This window comes from Phalacrocorax aristotelis, chromosome 5 (assembly GCF_949628215.1).
Source record: "Phalacrocorax aristotelis chromosome 5, bGulAri2.1, whole genome shotgun sequence".
NCBI classification, from domain to species: Eukaryota; Metazoa; Chordata; class Aves; order Suliformes; family Phalacrocoracidae; genus Phalacrocorax; species Phalacrocorax aristotelis.
Window position 1 is genome coordinate 13,957,635 of NC_134280.1, and position 23,404 is coordinate 13,981,038.

A 23,404-nucleotide genomic window follows, 5' to 3' on the forward strand; every position below is an offset into this window, starting at 1 on the left:
GAAGAGGCCTTTGGCCTGGGCTGTCCACAAGGGTGAGGAATGAAACTAAGAGGACTCCTGAGCTGGAGACCAGTGTTTTCAGCAAGGGTATGGGAAGCATTTGCAAGTGAGCATAAGGGAATGAGCTATAGTGTTAAGTTGACCTGGGGACATTCAGCAGTGGCAGACTCCCAAGGTTGTCTGCTCCAGTTTGAAACCATGAGTGCTTGCTGGCTGCAGCTCTAGAACCAGCCTGTAAATGAAGTAACTAGAGTCAAATCCTTAGCTTTGTTTCCAAAGACTGACTCATTACACTTGTCCTTCCTGATCTCTTCCCCCCTGCCTTCCCACATTCCTTGGGAAACTGGAGCCAGAGTCCTGTTAACCCACAACGAACACGATCTCAGTTCTCTAATCCTTAGGGCAGTTCCTACATTAAGAGATCTTTACTAGTCCTCAGGAGGATTACTCATCTGATGGGACAAAGTATAGACTTATTAATATGGTTTCTTAACACCACTCCACCTTCAGCCCACGAAACTGGTAAAGGTAGTGTGTCCTCCCATTAGGAGCTGCTGCTGGCATTACTCCTTTGGTCAGGGATTGCATCTGTCAACAGAGCTACACTGTCCAGAAGTCTGCAGCACAAACATCGCCTAACGTTTTTGGAACTAGCGTGCCTTTTAGCACTATTTCAGTGTCTCTTGTGGATAGGGATTTTCAGACAAACAATCAACCAACAACCATATTACAAACCGCTGCTTTAGCAAGACAGCTTGATGCAGTTGCGTATTCCATGGTCTACAGTCATATGGGGTGTGGTTTGACCATGGCTGGTTGAAACTAGTTTCAAGCACGGACAGAAATGGGAGCAATGAAGGTGGTTCCAGCAATTGCGCCAGAAGGAATGTGGAGGAAACAAGCACTGTACAGTAGATGTGAATGCTAACAAGTGTGAGGAAATAAAATAATTCCTTTAGAAAACAAAATGCCAAAAAACACAAAAACCTGAAAGTCATTGCCCAAGGGAATCAGCTTGTAGTGCCAGAACCACATGTGGACTGTGAGCTATTCAAGTTGTGACTTTGTTTCATGACCAGCGTTGGGTTGGCTCAGAGACTCAGATCTAAATTGCTCCAAATAGAGGGTGGTTCAGGTCGATGGCAGGGGGTCACTGAGAGCAGGCTGTGTGACAAATCCAGCCCTGTCCCCCAGTGGTACTTCAGAGAAACTGGCTGTCACCTGCCTGTAAAGTTTTCCTGGGCTCTGTTCAGCTCTCCAGGTCTGTGGTATGTGACTTGTGGTTCTTGGCCATGTGAGGATTTTAGTATACAGATGGTTAGGGTTAGGAAGGCTGGCCATCTCTGATTAACAGTGTCTTCCAGGAGTCATCTTTATTGCCAGTCCTAGACAGTTCAGAAAACAAACCAAAACCCCAAACCATGAGAAAAAACCACTAACATCTGAGAAGACCTATGATGATACTGGGAGTGTTGCTGTAGAGGTGCATAAGCAACAGATGCCTCATGAACCTAACGATGGACTTAGTTTGACTCTGGGTCACGCCTAAATGAAAGCCCCAAATTTCAGCCCTCGGGTGCAATGGCTCAAGACACATGTGCATAAACTGGTACACTTCAAACTGTGCTGTGTTTAAAATCTGCTGGGTGTTGTACTCCCTTTGCTCACTGCAGACATGGCCCGGTTTCTCCTCCAAAGCAAGGAGCAGAAAGCTCTGGGCAATGAGCAGCTGAAGAGGACATCTTGAAGCTGATTGCTAATTGTTTGGGTAGGAAATGAAATTGCTTGCAAGAGAAGGCAAAAGAGAACCTTTGCCTCCCTTAAAAAGTCTAAAGTTAAAATGTGGTTGTCTGACTTTCTACAGCCAGAGGATCCAGTTTTAAACACTGAGATTTACAGTAAATGAAAAAATCTGTTTTGTATTGACGTTAGCTCACACGTAATTGAGTTTTTATGGGGTCACAACTGTCTGAATGCTTGTAGTTTTCCGGGAACAATTCTTTATTTGCCTAAATGAAGTGTAGAGAAGGCTGAGTGACCAGCTCTGCCTGGGTGTGCTTCTGGTTTAATTATAGATCTGTTTGTGGGTATATTTTTGCTTTGTCCCATGTTAAGAACTGCATCTTTTCCTAACAATCGCTGCCATTACTGACCAGGCCCTGGGTATTTCAAGGAGCTCTGCTGCTGGTGGCCTCTCCTGTGTGAACATGTGCTCCACCCTTGCCTGAGATCACAAGCACAATGACAACTTTGAGTTGCTGAGACTGTGAATATCAGGTGTTCCCTGGTGGCTGCTCACCTATGCATCCTCGATCCCTCATTGTTGCGGGGTGCCATACTCCTTGACCCCTTTTCACTCTTTTCCTGTGTTTGGGTGGCTTAAAAATGGCTAGCAAAGCTGGTTTGTCTTTCCTGTTTCCGAGACTGGCTACTTGGTATTTTTGGTTCTTGTGGTGCACATCTTCAGAGAAGGAATTTGTCTCCTGCCTGACTTTGAAGACAGTTCTGAGTACGTTTTGGTGTCTCAGCTGAAGCCATTAATTGTGCTAGCAGCAATTTCCCCATATGTTTGGCAGCTCTGTCTTCACTTGGCAGCCCAGGATAAACAACTCTGTCTCCAAACCACACCATCCCTAAGCTCACTATGAATCTTGCTTCAGATGACAGGGCACCTCTGCATAAGTAGAGCATCTGACTTCTGTTGTCCCTAGGAAGCTAGAATCTCAGTTGTCTTTTAACCAAGAGTCTTTTCTGTTCTTTATGTAATCCTTTTTTCTGTTGCTAACATCTGGATGAAATTCAAATGGGATTGTGAACTTGCTGGATTGTAGCCTGTGCACAACTCCTGCTAGAAGCCCCTAGACTGCATTTTGTTCTCCCACTCCCATAAACCTTCAATATATGTGAAGGATGGAAGTAGTCAGAAGTTCCTCTGAGGGTAGTGAGAAGTAAGAGAATATCTATAAGATTTTTTTACTTGTATTCCATGTAACTTTTTTACTTGTATTCCATTATCCATATCTACTTTGAGATTCTTGCAATTATGATAGTGAAATTTTTGCTTGTGTTTTTGCAGCATTTGCTCTGTATCAATGTACCTATCAATCTGAAAAGGTATGGAATTTTTTCAATTAGCTTCCCCTACGTTGTAGCGTCCTAAAAGTTCACATTTTAGGTAGCAATAAGCAGCTTGGGAAGCACTGTAGGTTTGACATGAGTAGCTGTTTTTATAGGTGTAACATATGATACCTTCTTTCTAAAGAGGCTGGGGAAAAAAATGCCTTTTTTTCCCCTTGCTTCCTACCAAAAATTTATTATGTGTTCTTGAAACTAGGCAGCAAGTACTCAAGCAGTGAGATTCCTCTTGTCCTAGCTCAGAGCCACCTTTGTGACCTGTGTCGGAGGTACAGTCTGCTTTGATGGGATGGTTGTCAATCACATCTTCTCTCCTGCTCTGTGGTAGGCACTAACTGAGTAGCCAGGTCTGGGCGTGGGACTCGCTTTGTCCCAGTTTCTTACTGCGGAAACATTGTGAAGGAAGCGATTTACCTGAGGGCATCTGAGGGAGGTGCCGGATGAAATCAGGAGTCATACTCAGCTCTTCTGCATCCCTCGTCAGCACCCTCACCCAGGACCATTCTTCTTAGTTATCTGAAACTCAAGTAAATATTTCACACAAAGCTACTCTTACAGAGCTATAAAACCTGTTGTCCAAATTGACTTAGAACAGGTTGAAACCAGAAAAAGCCTGTATTTTTTACTTACGCAGAGGGGGCTGAGGTTTTCTGAGCTGGGCAGATGTGACTAAGATAGTCCTGGGTGTTTCAAGTACATGCTAGAGAAGTGGAAATACAGGAAGACATTATTTTCACAGGGCAGATATTTTTTCAGCTTTCCATCAGGAGTCCATAATTTCTTCACTGATTAATTTGTATTAAAAGTCAAAGATTATACCATGGCTTAAGTTAGGTGGGGTCCAACAAAGTGGATGAAGTCTATGCAGGAGAAGCCCAAGTGTACAGAGTGAATTTAGCAGCTGGGAGTGTTTCTGTGTCTACTAGCTGGTTTTGTGTCCTTGGTTCAAAGTTAGACTGTAGTCTTGGAGGAATTAAATGTACATCTCTCTTTTCTGAGTGGAAACCACTGTAAATAAGGAGTGTTTCTGTTAGTGCCTTTTAGCTATGAAGTGCCACCACTGTAAAATAGACCATCTTCAAAAGTCTGGGAAGAGTAGGGCTCAACCAGATGTTCATATAGTAAATGAGCACTGAAATTTCCTCCAGCAAACTTGGCTCAGAGGCATGTGTTTGGCTTTCCCACAAGAAAGAGGTAGGGAAAGAGACAGAAGGGGACAAAGAAACCCCCTCGAGTTGTGGGCGGATTGTAAAAGGAGGAAAAAACATAGGAAGAGGCATGATGACAGTGTAGCCCTATGGTGTGGTAGTAGAATTAGTAGTTGAATTGGTCTGCTGTGTTCCTGTAGTCTTACTACCCTGGTGGCAGTGGCAAGTAGGGCAGGTATCCTCAGTATTGGGCTCAGATGGATACCAAAACACAGTGGAGCTAAGGTAGCTTGGCTGCAAAGGGAAACAGTCAGGAGACAGGTGAAGGGCAAGACTGCGAACACTAAAGCAAGGCATGTATAGATTGTGGTTCTTATTGCCACAGTGTAAGCAAGTTCAGAAGGAGATCGTACAAAAGAGAAGTTTGTGAGCATTGGTCGTGACTGGGCAGCTTGATATGTATACGATCTGGACACTGAATACCAGAAACTGGGAAGTTATGGCCAGGAAAGGGCTGGCTGTGTCCACTCTGCTCCATCCCTGGGTGCTTACAACTGTGTGCTGTGTTGAAGATGAGATGTGGGGCAAGATAGGCTACTGTATCAGAATGACTCGTGTTCCTTTTGCATTTCTTGGTGCACCTGTGGTCCTCCTTTGCAGGATTTCCATGTTCATAGCATAGCGGGAGCTTTTAGGGTGGCCTACTGTGTAGCTGGTGAATTCATAATATCCACTGGATAAACATCTCCTACAGCATCTTGTCAAATGAGGCTGCAGTAAGCAACTGCAGAATATCTGATGCCATTTGTGGCCTGGGAGGGAGGATTCTGCTTTTGCTCCTTGTCCTGCAGAACGTCTGCACACAGGACACTTCAGCAAGTTTTATGCTAAGTTTTATTTTTGCTTTTGTCTGGCTTAAAAAGGTGTGGGCAAACATGCAAATTCAGATGCCAGCTCTCCCACTCTTGCCTGTTTACCCTGTGGGTTCATTATTATTTCTGGTCAGAAAAATCTGTGTGTGTGCCTGATGCCCTTGAATAGTTTAGTCTGGCTGTTCCAAAGGTGATCCTCCTGCCTGCTGGATGTGCTTTGGTTAAGGAGGATAAATGCTTTCTTCCCCCCCGCCCTCCCCCCACATGCTGCATTTGACTGTCAGCATTCCTTTGCCTTTATCTGTGCACTGTTTAGGATGTCCATATAAAGTTGCTAAATGGAATTTTTATTGGCCATCTTGGCTTAATAATCAAACAGTTTCCAGGCTGGTTCTGTCTAGTGCTGTGTGGATCCATTCTGAGAAAGAGGACTTGCGGTTGTTGGGGTTTTTTGTTGTTTGTTGTTTTTTTTTTTTTTTCTTTCCACTGACTTTTGTTGGGGATATTGCTTAGTATAAGGTTAGGGTTCAATTAATTGCTAGAAAGGCAAGCAGACTGCTTGACTAGATTAAGTAAGGCCTGAGTCATATTGGTCTGGAACATCAGCATCCTAATTGGGAATTTGTGTATCGTATCAGTATATTGTGCAGAAAACCTCAAAATGCGTAGTGCAAGTGGCCCTTGAAACGTAAGACCCAAACAAGAAAAAGCAAGCAGGATATTGTGGTTGTGTAGCAAATAAACTTTGAACAAAATGTATCTTTGAGCTTGAAAGAGTGATAATTTTCTATAATCAGAAGTTGCCTAGAATTCCTGATGGCTGAGTGAATTCCAGCAATGGAAATCAGTTAAACTGCTATAGCTTGTACCTTTTGGGCGTGAGAAAGCATTCCTATGTTGAATTAAATTATTTTTCATCTGTAGCAAATTGTTGACTTTCAGTTCTTTTGTCCCCAAACAAGTGGTCATGCCTGCATCTACCATGCATTAATTACTGAAGATAATAAAAGTTAAAAAAGCAAACAGTCTATAAATCCTCTTTAAGGTAGATGGAATTGCTTTGTGAATCACCAAGCAGGAACTCTCTGGACCTGGGTGGTTACTACTTTGCTGTATACTACTCTTGTGTGTAATGCAGAGTTGCTCAAACTCTAGCCTAGAAAGAGATTGCATAAATTTGCTGTTGCTCAGGGAATGTCTGTGCAAAACACAAATTACAGTGTATCATCACTCACCCAGGTTTTTATTGGTGCCCCTGAAGCTTTCAGTGAAGCTGGGAGACAAATTGCATCTCAGGAATTTAATGTGGTTTTCCAAATATTTATTACCGTTCTGTTCCCTGCCTGAGGTAGGGAAGAAGGGTTATGGCAAGCTCTGTGCAAGGGGAGCACCAGGTCATGCAGGCAGGAGGCTGCTTTGGCCTCAGCCACGCTGAGGATTTGCTTGCAAAATGTATTCATTTCAGGTAATGATAGAGATGCTTTAGGTGCCCTTGTATGTATGTGTCCAGTATTACAACATGACCAGAGACTAAGCTGGTCACCAATTTTGAAGCTATCTTGAACCCATGTTGCCTGTGGTGGTGCAGCTACAGCCAATGTTGTGAGCATGGAGGGAAAAGGGTTTCAGCAAGTTTCTGGTCTTTAGCACTGGGTTTAAGACTAGCATTCAGCAATGTTGAATATCGCCCTCTGAAACTGCCACTAATCTCCATTGCCACAGATGTTTTCTTCAGGGTCTTCTTTCCATCTGAGCCCTGTGGATGTTAAAACCTTGTCAGCTGAAGACAAGATACTGTCCTGTTCAAAGTCAGACCATTCAATCAAATCATTGCAAAGTCTCAGTATTGGTACCCTCTGCCCCTGTCTCCAGCCTTATCACCAAGCGCTGACTTGGAAAGATGTAGTGTAACCTGTATTAATCTGTATTTCCATCTGAGACAGATGGAAAAGCTCAGTATAGGGGAATTCTCTGTATTTCAGCTGTATGTTTTGGGCTTATCTAGTTGCAGTCTGTCTTGGGAACAGGGGATACCGTTTGATTTAGTCTCACTTGCAGCCACATTTCTTATAGATTTAGATACCTGAGTAAGAATGTTGTTACTCATTTAGTTTTAGCAGAAAATTGCAGTCTATGCCTGCTAGTGCTGATGAGTCAGTGATGTAGTATTCATAGGTGATTTGTGTACCAGAGCCTTGAGTGACTTCTTTGCCTCTCTGACACCAGGAGGAGTTCAGCTTTCTTCAGGTTAGGTTGCTATTTTTTGCTTTATTTTGCAAAGGAATCATGTTTTCCAGCATCCAAGTACTGATTCTTTGGGGTTTTTTTTTGTTTCCCTGCAATTGCTATAATTGCAGGGCTGAGATTGCAGTTCACTGTTTCAGGAGTTTTGCTGGTAGTGATGGTGGAAAACGTAGGGTCAACAAGGTTTGGAAGGTATTTTTCAAGGAAAAAATATAATCCAAGAAGCTTGGGGCTATAAAAGTACAAGTATCTGAAACCTGTCCATGTGATACCAATGAATTATGGGTAACATTAGTCACAAACCAATGTATTTGCTGGAATAAGTTGTAGGGAGAATTAATTTTTCAAAATCAATACTTTTATATATATACATTTTTCTATAAAGGAATTGTGAGGAATTAGGACCAAATTCTCACTGATAAAGTTCTACAGAAAGGGAAAGAAACTACATGTTTACGAACCTTGGCTGGGAGCAGTCTTGTTTTGATAACAGATCTGTGTAGTAACTGGAGTTAAACATTCAGAGGTCAAGGGGAAAGCAGTTAGCATAAAATACCATTTTGATTGAGGTTTTTCATGGCGTAAACTGAGTTCCAGGGCTTACATCAGATGACCCATATATCTTTCATCAAAGCATTTTATTTCCTCTTTGGCTTTCCATTTAATATTAACTCTGTCTCCACTACAGTTTCTTTTTTACCCCTGGGCAGAATCTGTTTCTAACAGATTCCAAGCTGAATCGCTCCTGTCAGGAGGTGTGCAGTGCCTGCTATCTGCCAGGTTGCAGTATTGTTCCTATCCTGTGCCAGGGGATGGAAGATGCATACTGCAGAGTTTTTGAGCGCTTGATGCTAGTTTGAAGGGAACATGGCTGATGTTTTTATGCCCATTATTTTCTTTTGTCTCATTGGAACTACAATTAAGCAGATCAGGCTGACCAGAGAGGAGTGTATCAGTGCACAAAGGCGTCCCAAAAACCTGCTCATTCCTGAGACAATTGCTGAATGGCTGGCAGTACTTCTGGTTCTACCATTGCCTTCCTCTACAGCACAGCTCATGCCACTTAAATTCTCTTTCCCTGTTACCCTATCTGAGTACAGTCATAGATGTATTTTACTGTCTCTTGAACGCTCATGGTCTCAAATACTAAATTAATTTTTTTGTAATGATTAAGTAGCCTCACGTTTGCATGTGAATGAACTGTAAGTGCAAGAGATGCTTGGCTGTGTAAATTTGTTTGAGGCAATGAAGTGTATCACTCTATAGCTGGTGAAATCTATGCCTGAACTGAGCCATCAAGCAGCCAAGTAGCTCATACAACATGGATACAGAAGTACAACATATACACAGATACATAGTACAACTATGAAAACCAGTTTTGTGAACGTAAGCCTGATCTTTTTTTATACTAATGCAACAGTACTGATTATGTGGGGAGACATGTCATCTCTCTAAAAATTGCCAAGTAAACAGTATTAATGAGTATCAGTGGGAACATTAGAAAGTCTCTTGAGTTTAAGTGTGGAAGACCTCAATTTCAGGACTGTGGTTTACAAAATCCACTTTTGTTGTCCAACAATTGTCAAAGGAAAGTCACTGTTGTTATTTTGGTTTACGTATGCGAGAGGAGATGGGTTAAGATCTATGCATGTTTCCAGTGCTTAATTTGGTACTTCAGATGGTTTATTCTCCCCTTTCCCCATGCCCTAAGCCACTTGCTGGATTCAAGGGTCATTTCCTGTTTGCAGAACTCCTATTGACATCAATAGGAGTGTTGTGCAAACATTTGGGGCTTCAATATGTCCTCTCTTGTCCTTTTTTTTTTTTTTTTTTTTTCCTTTCCTGCCAGCCAGCTGAATAAGCACAATTATCCCTGTGCTCTAGTGATATGGTCTGTACCCACACGGGCAACCGGAAGATCTGGGATTCCCAGAAGAGAATCTTCCTGAAATGTGGTGCCCTCCTGACACATCTGCTGTCATTAGTCTTCTATTTCTAGATCCAGATTCAGAAATGTAGCATTTTTTTTGTCTCTGCTAGTAGCAACTGCTTAGAGGGAGACATATCTGCTTTGCAGTTTTCTGCAGAGCTGGTTCTGAGGACATACTGACTGAGCCAGAAAACCCAAACTCATCTCCTTATTGGTGCCTGCCTTGTCGTACTTGTACATTTTTTCAGTAAAAGGGAGGATGGTAAGATGAACAAGAAATACTAGCTATAAGGTATACATATGCTCCATTAATCCTAATGATTCTGTACTGGCTGTAGGTTTATTGTACTGAGTTGGTCCTGTACAATGAGCTTTTGTGCTGTCTTAGCCTTCTGTGCTTAAGGTATTGGAACATCGATCTCATTTGTCTACTGTTAGCTTTGGAGGGAGATGTTATTTCATAAACCAGTTAGCTAAATTCTACTAAACTGTCTAATTTCCTTACCCTAAGGGGGGTTGTGGGGTGCTGGATTATCAATTCACCTCCCAGAACTGGTCCTTGCATGTCCTGTAATACCTATTGCTGCTTCCACACACATATCTGAAGGAGTATTTATGCCCTGCGCAGCCATGTTCAAGGCCTTATGGAACAAATCTTATATTTCTGATTCACCGAAACACCTTACAGAGCTGACTGCTCTCTGAAGAAGGTGAGATTTCGCCCAAGTTGCTATCCTCTGCAGAATAGTGCCTAGACTTCTTGTGCCAGCATCACTTCACACAACCATTGCTTCAGCAGAAGGGACAGATGAAGGCAGTGCTAGCTGTTACAGCCACATGGCACAGGGGGACAACTGCCTTGAACACCTTGGTGACTTTCTGAAGGGTGACCACAAAACTGTAGCAGCCCTGGGAGACAGACTATGATTGATGCCGTAACTGATAGCTTTTAGCTGCCAAAAGACAAACCACCTTCTCAGATTTCTGCTGTGCTTCAGTGCCTACACGATTACTGGGGGCAAATGCATTATGTTACCAAAAATGAGCTTTCCCTGATCAAACGTATGCTTTATTAGCCACGTAAATGCCAGCATGACTCTCTCATTGCTACAACATATTAAACACCTTGGAAATGTTTCCTTAAACTCTAGGTCAGTCTTATGAAATCCGTCTACTTGAGAATAGGAAATTGGGAGAGTTTCAAGATTTAAACACAAAATATGTAAAGGTAAGGAGAAATACAGATTTCTTTTCTTCCTGCTACTACATACAGATTCTAATGAAGGACTGACCTTGCTCACATTGAGACAATGGAAAATACTTTGCCATTGTTTTTAATGAGAGCAGGGCTGATGCAGTTGTTGAGTGCTAGTTTCACGGGACTATGCAGCTTGGCTTTACAGGGCTTCAGGGGAACCTTTTTTCTGTTTGTGATCATGACCCCAGAGTTTCACTGTGATATTGGGTTCAGGGGAATCCCAAAGTTCGGAGGTGAACATGGTCAAAACCACTGAAAGGCAGACTTGTGTCCCTTAACCCCAGCAACACGCCTGGGTTGTTACACGTCCAATGGAGGACCCCGGTGTTTATATCATTCTGCCATGCAGATTCTGCATAGCTCCAGTTTACTTTGGTAATGGGCGCAATTATGAACATACAGAACTTGGTTGTTTGGTTCTGGGGACTTTTTTTGTTGTTTTCCCCTTCCCAAAAGATTCAAGTTCAAGGACTTGGGTCTGGATCTTGGGTCTGGATCCAACCCTCTAGCCTTCCTCTTCCAAATTCTTGGCTGTTCTGCCTCAGGATTTCTCTTGAGAACTGGGGACTAGTTGCAAAATTTGGATTCCAATCTGGATTTCAAATGTTGTCCAAATTTAGGCAGTTCCCTGTTTGTCTTTTGGCCCATTTCAGGAAGCATGTGGATTGGGATTCCAATTTTGCAGGTTTTCCCACTGTGGCTTGCTTGCTTCATAGAGCTAGGGTTTGGTTTGGGTGTTTCTCAGGTTCATTGGCAAAAAATGCTCACTCCCATTTGATACAGAAGTCCCCAGCAGGAGCATGGACTTGAGAAACTGGGAAGTAAGGAGTTATTGGCTCATGCTAGTGTAGCACTCTCAGTATACAAACGGATATATTAGGGGTACTTTGGACTTGTCTGCCCTGGAGATTGTTCTTATTCCAGCCTTTTTTCTCCAGTTATTGTCATGGCTGCACTATTGCAGGCTAGACATGAAAAGCCTCCTGCTACAGAAGCTTTCCTATTCTACACTCATTTAACTGTGTAGTGGGGCAGTTTACCAGTGTACTGGGGCAAATCCAGTGCCAATGACTGGCTGTTAATGGCTGGAATCCAGTTGAATTCCCACTGACAAGGTGTCTGGGCATGTCAGCTCCACCGGTGCAGGAACAGGTGAGCTGGCTTTCACATTTGCTAGTCAGAGTGGGATATACTGAGGTCGGGACATGGTACAGACAAATTAAATATTACCCCCATGTGAGCTATTTTGGGTGTGGAGGCAGTATAGTGATGTTTACATGGCATGACACCTAAGGTTAGGTGGACATTGCTATAGTGCTTCCAGACCAAATCTCAGAAAGCTATACAGAGCTGCATTATGCTGTGTAGACATGTGCTGTGAAGGGGAAAGTGTGTTGCTGTCTCACTCAGGGGTCCCTTACGAATTTGATAAACATGGTGATGGGTCATTTAGGTAGACCCTCTGCTCCCCTCATGAATGGGGGTGAGAAACATAACAGATCAGGTTTTGCCTCTACACTGGAAAACCAAAGTCATCTCAAGAGAAGGGCCTTTGGATCACATTGTTCATCATGCCATCTTTTCTTAACAGAGCATAATTCGTGTAGTTTTCCATGATCGACGCCTGCAGTACACAGAGCATCAGCAGCTTGAGGGCTGGAGGTGGAGTCGGCCTGGGGACCGCATCCTTGATATAGGTGAGACTATTTCATTATGGTTCCTGTGCAGTGTTTGGAAGCAAGGTGCTTCTATACATATTATGTATGGTGTGTTTGCATGTGTGTTTAGGTTTCTTATATCCTACTCTCCTAGGAATCCTGTATGTCTTTGGGTGGGAAGGAGATCTAGCACTATAGGTCCCGAATAGGGATATCATTGGTAGCTTGGCTTTTCACATGCATCTTGTAATTGTACGGAAATGCTTTCTCTCTTCAATTTAATATTTTTAAAATTTTAGGGGTTTTCTTCTACAGATATTCCGCTGTCAGTTGGTATCTTGGATCCCAGGGCCAGCCCCACCCAGTTGAACACTGTTGAATTTCTGTGGGATCCATCAAAAAGAGCCTCAGCATTCATTCAGGTAAGAGAGAAGTGATATTCCTTTAGTAAATACAATGATGAGATATCTTACGAAGACTTGGAGAGCTAAGGTAGCCAGGAGATGAAGAAAGATGCTAATGATAATATACAAACTCAAGTGACAATCATGTATAATTAATTTGTAGGATACTTGGTAGCTACTTGCTAGCTTTGGAGTAGTATTTGCTACAGTTAGGATTTTCTTTTTTAAAAAAAGATGGATGTTGCTTTCTAAGCATGAGTTTTGCCTGGAGGAAACTGTTCACAACCTGTTAGTTTTGTTTGCTTTCCTCTTTCATGAGTGTTTCTCATCCCAAATGCCAACTATCTGTTTTTAATCTGTATGTGGGATTTACTTAAATAAAAGGATGCTTTTCCTGATGCCCTGTTTCTCTCTGGGCTCCTTGTTCTTCTAATTGTTTTGTCCTGAGGAACAGAAATGAAAACATTTTGAACTCCTCTGCCTCTCTTAGTTTCTCAGGAAGAGCCAAACCCTCATGTTCAGGCATGTTGCAAGTTCAGGGAGTCTGAAATCCAGATTTGCACAGCTTCCAACTGTCTCCAGAGATGAGCACAGCTTTTGTTTTGCCAGGTACATTGCATCAGCACAGAATTTACTCCACGGAAACATGGAGGAGAGAAAGGGGTGCCCTTCCGGGTACAAATCGACACCTTTAAGCAGAATGAAAATGGTGAATACACAGAACACTTGCATTCTGCCAGCTGCCAGATCAAAGTGTTCAAGGTATGAGGTAGTTTTAGCTTTGTCATCAACTGAATTAGGCAAAGACACAGGAGCATGCATGGTTTTTAAACTGTGTAGGAGTGATGCAAATAGTGGGGTAAAACAACAGACTTTTAACTGGGTGCGCTTAAGATCTTAAACAGGACTCTTGCACACAAAGTGACATAAGTCCTGAGCAGCTACACAGCAATTCTAGTTAAATTCAGATGACCCAAGTGCTGCACTAAGACTTATGCCAGTCCATTGTGCCTTGAACACTATATAATACTGAGATCTCTGCTGTGTGGACGTAACAATAATAATAATGATGATGATAATAAACCCCCCAACAACTCAAACCACAACTGGTTGGAATGAAAACCCACTAAAGAGGCATCAATGCACAAAATAAATTTCTGTGGAATATAGACAAGTGCCCGCTAGAAGGCATTGCCCCTCACTAGTTTGTGTCTGTAAGATGATGTGTATTGCAAACTGTACAAAATATGGTCCACCTTCTCGGGGACATTGAGGCTACTGGTTTAAGTCATTTTGAGTCAACATATTCTACTGATTGCTATTCAGGATATCCACTGTATTTTGGTGCTCCTAGGCAATCAAGACAGCATCTCCAGTTTCTTTGATTCAATCCTCCATGAACAGTGAGAGTATAACTTGGGGATCTTAAATACCCTTTGCTGGTTGCAGCAGAGTTCCTCTCCATGCTACCTGGAGGAGAGAAAGATGATTCCGTTAATCTCTGAAGCTCCTAATTTGGGCATGGCAGACCCGTAGTCACTTAACAACAAGATTTTCATAGGCCTGTTTTCTCAAAGGCTCTGCTGCTCCAGTGTTTCCTGTTCCTGGAGAGATGGTAAAAATACCAGTTGAAGTGCATAACTCATGGGGCTCAAGGTCTGAAATAGTTGGTATCAAATCTCAGGGCTATGGTCAACCTATTTTGGAATTGCAATATGCATTAATGTGGGATGTTATAGAAACAGTAGAGATGCTTGACTAATTTTTTTGTCTAGAAAATGCAGATCTGTTCTTGTTCCATATGGAGAGTCCCCATAAATCTTAAGGAGACTTTTGTGAACTGATCAGAAAAAAAAATCCGTTGGCCTCTGTCCCCAAACTTGTAATACTTGGCATAAGGGAAAGCTTGTGCTTGTACTTATAGCCTAAAGGAGCAGACAGGAAACAGAAGACTGACAGGGAAAAAATGGAGAAGAAGACCACCCAAGAGAAGGAGAAGTATCAGCCTTCCTATGAGACAACTATTCTCACAGAGGTAAAGCATTTTAGACATGTGTCATACTACTTCAGCATGTTGGGAGATAGATTCAAGAGAAAATGCAGTCTAACTGAGCCTTGGAGTTGGTCTGTGGAGGCACGTGTGCCCAGATCTGACTGAAAATGGGACCTGAGCGAAATCATAAAATGTCTCTCACTGTTGTTTATAAAAGATGCCAAAGTTTCTTACGTTTCAGGGTATAAACCAACTCTTAACAGCCTAGCTTTAAAAGAGGAGTTTTCTCGACCTTCTGCAGTGCTCCCAGGCACTTGTCATGGCACTTAGATGACACTTGTATTAGGTATTTTCTTCGTAACTGTCTGGCAAAAGCTCATGTTGGAGATGAGGCACTTGAACAGATGAATAGGCTGTCTGAATAGATTAATAATCTGTTTTTCTGTGAATGTGCCTATGAAGCTACTATTACATAGTAGATCTCAGAAGATTCTGTCTTGTACTCTAGGAATACCTTGAATGTCTTATATTCTGATGCACCTGGTGTAGAGATATATGTGTTTCTACCCCTCCCTGCCATTACTAAGATGTATATATAAGCTTACCCCAGGCTGCAGAATTACTAAGACAGTGGTTTAAAAGTGCTGTTCCATCTCCCAGTGGGAATGTTTTGTTGTTTGATTTAGTTCTTTGTTTTTTATGAAGTGGCTTGCCGGACTTCTGAAAATGAGGAGTTTTTCCTCAATTTAAATAAACTTCCTGTTTGTAAGAACCAGTCCCTCCCACTCAATTTTGCTCACGTTGCCATGAGTGACCAGCGTGTTTTCTAATTCAACCTGGTGGTTGTTAACAAGGCTCTTCTGTACACAGACCTAATTCTACTGAGTTGGCAGATCCCAAACTCTTCCTATGAGCTCTGATGCACTTTGACATATTGCGTGGGGAAATGTGGGTTGCCAAAGAGTTAAATATTTGCTAGTGCTTGTGGAGATGATAAAATATTTGCTCGTATTTGTGGAGATGATAAAACTCCAAAGCTATGCTTGTCTTCTTTTTATCATTGCAAACAAGGATAATACAGAGCATTTTCTTGACTCTTGATGGCAGGGGGTTCCACAGGGCTAGATTGCTCTTGCTGATTACAGTGACTTAAATTCAGAACAGAGGCACCAATTCTAGCTGGGTTAATCTGGTTTTATACTACTATAATGGAATATGGAGTTTGAGCTATATTTGTGAAGATGTTTAGTAGCTTTATGTCTGTCTGTCTATCTTAAATTTTCTCTCTGTAATACCCATTTATAACTTGAGCTCTTTGACTAATAGCCAGAGGTTTTAACAGGCTTGTTCAAATTCTCTTTCACTGGTATAAACCTGAAACAATGCCACTGGAGCGTATTTGTCACCCTTGCCTGGATTTAATTAGGGCTTTATAATTGAGACCAGGGGTATTTCTGTATCATTGCTGCCTTCAGTCTGAGTTGACACTGGCATTGCTCTGACTTACAGCTGTGCACACTTTGGCCCAGTGTTATTTGGGGACAAGCTTTGTGAAATGGGAGAAATGTGGAATGCACAACTGGAATCAATCTGGCTCCCTGACAGCCTGCTTGGAGAGCGGCTTAGAAAATCCATGGCCTGTCTCCTCCTCCCAGCAGGAGTGATGAGCTGAAGTCAGTGGCGTGGCAACAGCATGAATGTGGTATGAGAGGAGAATAAAATCCTTTATTTCCATCCTTATGAAAGTATCTCCACTGCCTTTCTTCCAACAGTGCTCTCCCTGGCCAGATGTGCCTTATCAAATGAACAATGCTCCATCTCCAAGCTACAACAGTTCTCCCAACAGCTTCAACCTTGGAGATGGGTATGTAACAAATAAATGCTTTATCTTTCCTGTTGATATGGTAGCCTTTGTGTGCATATGTTTTGTGTATCTATGCTTTTCATACCCTGGAAGAAGAGGTCAAGGACCACCCTTCCTAGAAAGTGCAAAATTAAAAAAAAAAAAAAAAAGATTTTTAAAGACTTTTAAGATCTTCCAGCCAGGAATTCCCTGTAATGCAGAGTACTATTTGCATGTTCACTGCTTATGGGACTTGATCAGAGGACCACCAGGGCAATTTTTGCCGTGAATTTCCTCTTACTCTTCTGTAGGGGTGAGAGAACACACCATGTCCTGTACCAGCAATTCCCAGTATCTTCTGACAAGAGTGTTAGAGGCTTTCAGCCTTCAGCACCTCTTCAGAGTTGGTATTTCTTCCATCTTTTCTGTCTTGAGGCGGTTTGGGGTGCTGAATTCCCAGTTGAATGGGATTTAAAGAAACTCTGTCTGGAGCAAAACAGCCTGGGTTCTGAGGAGCTGTTCCAGAACAAAGGATTAACAGAAGGCATGTTTAATTCATTAATATACCCATCACAAAGAAGCAGTTTTAGTGGTCCTGAAACACCCAAGATGATAGCTGATGACAGAAATACACAGCACAGTCTTTCTGAGTCTCCCTGCAACATATTTTCCCCTAGGAATTTGGCATAGGCCTTTCTTTTCCTCCTCTAGGACTCTACAGCCTTGTTGCCTTCCCGCACAGCTCGTTAATTAATCAGTGTTGTATCACAAATTTTCAATGAGCAACCTCAACCTATGAATAAGGATAAACACTGAAACGACAAAAAACAAGAGAGATCTGTTGAACATTTTCTTCCAGTGGTAGATTATTAACTCTCTGGGAAAATTCTGTCTGTGTTTTGGGAGGGATTAGTAGAGATGTGGTTTTGCCTAATACAGTTAAAGTGCAATTTACTATGTTTAAATTAGGTTTGAATTACAAGGTTCTTTATTAAATTTTTGCAAAAAATCATTATTAGAGAGTGGATTTAGTTAGGTGATCTCTGGCTCATAGAATGTTTCAGTTCAGCCACACTAGTATGTCACAACTTCTTTGCTTAGATGGCATCACATTAGTGACTAACCTATGTAGAAAAGCTTGAATGTGGTCAGATCTGAGTTTTTCTCTTACTGTTGAGCAGGACCTCAATTGACCAACAAAAGGCTCAAGTAGAGTTTTTTGGTGTGTGTGGGTTTTGTCTGGGTTTTTGGGTTTTTTTGTGTGTTTGTTTTTTTCTTTTATTGGTCCAGTTTTTTGACACCTTTTTTCTAATCTAATCGAGAAAAAAAGCCAAATTAGTATGTAAATTGTGACAGTTGAATCAAATGGAGGAAGGGGAAGAGGATGGACAATGCAATGTAAAATTTAAAATAATGCTTTTTTTTTCTCTTCCAACTTTATATAATTTTTTTAGCAACAGTTCTCCAACCCACCAAGTGGAGCTCCTGCCTCCCAGCAATGATGTAAGTACTTGAGATCATGTTAATGTGGTGCTTTTCTTTTTTAGGACACTGGTGAACAGTTCATTTCAAGACCTTCTTATTCTTTTTGCAATGTAGCATCTCCTTCCTTCTGCTTCTATTCAAGATGCCCAGCAGTGGCTTCATCGTAATAGGTTCTCTCCATTCTGTAGACTCTTCTCAAGTTTTTCGGGTGAGTTTAAAGAGTCCAATTATTTTGTCTTTATTCTCTTTTGTAAGTGCAACTCATGCTTCATATCAACAGCATCTGCTGCTGGCCACTGTTGATGGGATCACTGGTATGATCCAGTGTGGTTGTTCTTTTGTTCTAGATTAGTTAGTATTTGCCCAAACAGTTTGTAGAATTATAGAATAAGTTAAGACAGAAGAGGATAAGTTAAGATGGAAGGGACTTCTTGAGTTCATTAGGTGCAACCTCCCTACTTGGAGCAAGTCCAGGGCCTTGTGCAGTTGCATTTGAGTATCTCCAAGGTTGGCAATTCCACAATCTCTCTAAGCAACCTCTTCAAATATGTGACTACTCTCACAGGGAAAAAGTTTTTTCTTATACCTAATCAGTGTTTCCCATCTTCCATCTTCTGTCTGCTGCCTCTCATCCTGTCCCTGTGCACCTTTGAGAAGACTCCGGCTCCATGTGCAGCTCCATCTTCACTGTTCCCTCCCATTAGGTAGTTGTAAACAGCAGTAAGATGATGGAAGGGGGAATTGTTAAAGATGTTGAAACCTTGAGGAGCCTCTCTCTGACTTACATCATGATTAAACAACCTGGTGAACATGGCCATTAGAGAAAATTGGGCCATTTAATGGCCAATGTTAAATATCTAGCTTGTCTGAGTTGGCTAGAGTATCTCCCAGTGCAGCACTGCTCTTTTGGCAGCTTCTAGCTCTCTGTTTCACAATGATTGATTTGCAACCTCTCTGAATTTGCAACTCCTCTAGGCAAATCTGTCTGATTTAGCTTTGTGGATTCTCTTCCCCTGCCCTTTCCTGCTGCCCATACACATAATCTGGAGCTAAGATTTGCTTAACTTCTGAAAAAAAATCAATTTGAAACATGTAGGTGCTGACTTACTGAAGATGTCCAAAGAAGATTTTGTTCAAATCTGTGGGCCTGCTGATGGAATTCGGCTCTTTAATGCAATCAAAGGAAGGTTTGTACATCTTCCTTCCTATTTTTTGTTATGGCAGCATCCCTTGATAATTTCAGTGTTAACTAGAAGTTAATCCTGGAGCTTTAGCATTTAGACCTCATTTTAACACTTCAGACAGGCCATCTGAGAGGCTGGAGATCACAATGGTACTCAAATCCAAGCACAGCTCAAAAATGTTGCTGAAATGAAGCATCATAATGTGTATCTCTAGTGGTTTATTTGCTACCAGCTGATAGCTTCCATCCACTTCATATGAGACACAGCCTACAATACCCTGTGTTGGTTCTCCATCATAGGTAACAAACCAACCAACCAAGCCTGGAGCCTCAAATGACTCTGAAACTTACTTATATGGCAATAACATAAATTCTCCAGCTGGGCAGGATTCAAATCAGTAAAGGCAGGTATAACGAGCTGCTTGGCAAGTGCTGTTCATTCTTATCTGATCCTGAGGATATTAAGGTGCTCTGCACTGTACCACCATCTCCCAGGGGGCCCTTACTAGACCTCCTAAGACATCGAGTCACCAGCAACAAGACTATCCCTTAGTTCGTTATTTATGCACAGCCTGAATGTTTCCATCTGTCAGTGTTTGCTGGCTGACTGGAACAATTTTCGATCTACTAGGTAACTCACTACTGTTTTTTAATAATCCATAGAAATGTAAGGCCCAAGATGACAATATATGTCTGTCAAGAACCAGAGCAAAACAGGTCTCATCTCCACCAAAAACGAGAAAATGGAGATGGCAGTCTTTGTGGTAAGTTTTTATGTGTGGATTTTGTTAAACACTTACTTATCTGGTGAGAATGCTGCTTTCTGTCTGAGTTTCCTGCATGGGACACCTTGGTGTCCTTCATGTTTAAAAAGGTCCTGTTTATCCCAGTTCTGACACTGGTTAGTTTCAGGGCTACAGATTCCAACTGGTAGTGTCCGCCTGGGAAACAGACCCAACTTACAAGCTACCTGAAAATGTTACAGCGAAGTCTCTACTCAGTTCAAATGAGATTACAGGTTGTCCTCAGTTCTTGCACATAACATTAACTAGGCACAGCTTTTCTACTTGGTTGTTTCTATCATTTGGATTGGATTTAAAAAATAATGCTGTCATCTACAGTTATTTGACACGTTGTAGTCTTTAGTTTGTGCCTATGGGATAACATCTAATAAAATACTATTGTGTAACATCATATCATGTGTTTTACTGTTTAATTGGATCTACTTCAAAATGTCAAAATCAGTAAAAGTAGAGTATCCATAAATATTAACATCTTTATGAGAGGGTTTTTTCAGTGGCCCATGACACATGTTGTCATTAGTGCCTGTGTTTTCTTCTGGGCAAAAGTGACGTGTGCTTTATTTGCCTATTGCATCCAAATACTGGGTATTTTTCTACAAATTATCGAGCTGGATAGTTGAGGGCTGCTTTGAAGGTACTAAGCTTGTTTATCGACTGTCAAGATTTGAACCTTGATCTTAAACCCATGTGGTTGTTGATATTGAGCATCTTGGCGTCATCTGTAGTTGTTATTCTGTAATTACTCTGTAATTCTGTAACTGCTTTCAACTTGTTGCAGTATATCATGCAATATTTTTGGAAGAATTGACCACACTGGAATTAATCGAGAAGATTGCAAACTTGTACAGCATTTCTCCACAGCAGATAAATCGAATCTATCGGCAGGGACCCACAGGGATCCATGTATTAGTGAGCAATGAGGTAAGGGGTTAATGCAAACTCTGTCAGAGCTGTAACAGTTGCCTTACTTCTTGAAGTTAGAATGACCTTTTAAATTATGGAATTAATCTTCAAGGAAGCTTTGCAAGGTTACTAACTCCAGCAAGTTAAAGCAAATAATTAAAGCAAATAATTAAAGCAAATAATTCATGCAGACCGTTGATTTTCGTGTGGTTTTAAGATCTTTGATTTGTAAAAGAGTTTGTTGTGTTTTGTTTTGTTTTCAAGAAAAAAATATGGGTCATTTCCTTTTTACGTTGACTACTTAAACAAATTCTGAAGTAAGGATCTAAAGTGAGAACCCTGAAAATTGAATAGGAAAGTTTCCTAAAGAAGGCAAGTTTGAAAATCTTCAGGGCAATTAGACTTACATCTTGGCCAGTGATTACAACCACTGTCTCAGAGTCAGTGTGTAAGTGCACACTATGATTTCATGGACCTCTGCTAGCTGTTTGTGCCCCATTATATGAGGACTTAATTTAGATTATTCCATTAACTTGCAGGTTAATGGTGAGTTGCCTTTCTTCCTCGTTTTTCCCCCACTAAATTACTTACTCATTCATGCACCAGAATCACTTAAGGAGCTTCATTTATAAGAAACATTGTTAAAACAAATGAAGCAGAGCATACGTCTCAACTGGAACCTAGACTGAAGGTTGTAATGCTTATTCCTAAAGTCTCCTTGCTATTTCAGCCTGATTAAATCTGAAACCTTGATGCTTTAAGGATGTAAAGTGCTTGGAGGCAACTCTTGGTAGGGGAATTGCCTGAACCAGCTTGGGTATAAGGCTCTAAGTATTTAAGTCAATTATTAACAATGTCTATTGCTTTTTTAAAATAATTTTTTCTTGTTCTAGTACTGTAGTGGCACTGTATGAATGTACTTCATGCATCATTAGGCACAGACACACAGACTGGCCAGTGAAGTTTGATTTGTGGGAGCAGAGGGTGCACGTTAAACCCAAAAGAGAATAGGGAGATTAGTCTAAGATGAAAAGGATATTTGGTGTGAGAACTTACAGCTGGAAAGTGCTCTACTTGAATGATATTCAATAGCTAGGAGAAGGCTTTTGCTTAAAGCTGGATTTTCTGAGCTGATCAGGGAGGTTCTGGTTGTCTCCTCTCTGAAGTTAGGTGTCCAGTATCTGCTCCAACTGTATGAGATACCTCTTGAAGGCAACTCACCTCCACTGTCCCACACAGCTACTCTAAGGTGGGAGGAAACATTGACGAAGGATGAAGGTTAAATGAACATTTCAGATTGGATCTGGAGTCAGCTGAATCTCTTAACTCACCAATTTAGTTAGGGGCCTCACTAGAACCTGCAAGTGTTCTGAAAATCTAGTTGTTTCTCATGAATAACTCAAATAGCTTTAGATACTGATCTTACTTCCCATGATCTGCCTTGCTTCTTACAGCAGTTTCATTAAGATTCTTGTGCCTCAACAAAATGCAAACAGGTAAATAATTCCTACAAGCACAGCATCTATATTAACGTCTGGTCAAAATAAGCAGGTGGACAGTGCTGAGATGGCTTTGTAGTAATAATATTCCTTTATTCAGCAACAAGTCCATTTCTCAGGGCTGAACACCTCTAGGTATTATCCCAGATGCTCATGTAAGTTCAACAAAGGTTCACGGTTCAGCTGAATGTGTGTGTGCATTACCATTGTGAGATTTTAGGACAGGGGTTGTCTTCATCCAGTTTAAACTAGTGTAGCTTCACTGAAGGCAATTAAGAGCACAGTCTTTAATAGACTAACTGGAGTTGTATAAGAACTTTCAGGATCAAGAGCTGCAAAGGGGCTGGTAAAATGCTGAACAAGCCAGATCAGTTCCAGACGAGCACTTTAGTATAAGCTTCTCTTAAGCACATTAACAGCACCAAGGACCTTAATTAATCAGTCATGTACTTTAATAATCTTATGGTCAGGGTTACTCAGGACTGTGTAGGACTAGACATCAAATGTTGTTTGATAACTCTCCTCTAAATTCTACACTGGCACTGAAATGAACCTGCATTAAATTGCTAAAAATATTTTGTTGCTAAAAGTATTTGGCTTTTTTCCTTCTGCCCTTCAGATGGTGCAAAACTTCCAAGATGAATCTTGTTTTGTTATCAGCACATTAAAAGGTAGGTATTGCTGCCACTATTACATGTAGTTCTAAAGATAATTTCTCCTTTCAGTTGCACTAAATGTTATCACAAATTTGGTGCTGTTATCCTGAAAAGATAAGTAATCTAATTTAGCGTAAGTCAAGGTGTTGCATCAACTTACGCTATGATAGACTGATCTATGCTTTCCTCTCAGTTACACTGTTAATATAAAACTTTCATAAATCCATTGGTACCACTGACATAAATGAGCAGAAAACCTTCTAGTAAAATGATAAAAGATGACGGTTAGTATGTTGTATTTTTTTTATATAAATGCTTTGACCTAGATTATCAACATCGATTTTCATGAATTGGTTGTGGAACAAGAATACAAACTATTGCAGGCTACCT

The 23,404-nt window shown here is 41.3% G+C and overlaps 1 protein-coding gene across 1 annotated transcript in view; it reads left to right on the plus strand.

The window, feature by feature from the left end:
• TFCP2L1 (transcription factor CP2 like 1) overlaps positions 1–23,404 on the plus strand; it is a 38,083-nt gene that overhangs the window by 8,504 nt on the left and 6,175 nt on the right. Inside the window, exons 3-14 of the mRNA XM_075093057.1 lie at positions 10,481–10,557; positions 12,179–12,284; positions 12,561–12,667; positions 13,259–13,411; positions 14,574–14,684; positions 16,415–16,506; positions 17,940–17,988; positions 18,085–18,178; positions 19,067–19,157; positions 19,817–19,917; positions 20,735–20,877; positions 22,978–23,029. Coding sequence (XP_074949158.1) covers positions 10,481–10,557; positions 12,179–12,284; positions 12,561–12,667; positions 13,259–13,411; positions 14,574–14,684; positions 16,415–16,506; positions 17,940–17,988; positions 18,085–18,178; positions 19,067–19,157; positions 19,817–19,917; positions 20,735–20,877; positions 22,978–23,029 — 1,176 coding nt within the window. The remainder of the gene's footprint in view (positions 1–10,480; positions 10,558–12,178; positions 12,285–12,560; positions 12,668–13,258; positions 13,412–14,573; positions 14,685–16,414; positions 16,507–17,939; positions 17,989–18,084; positions 18,179–19,066; positions 19,158–19,816; positions 19,918–20,734; positions 20,878–22,977; positions 23,030–23,404) is intronic.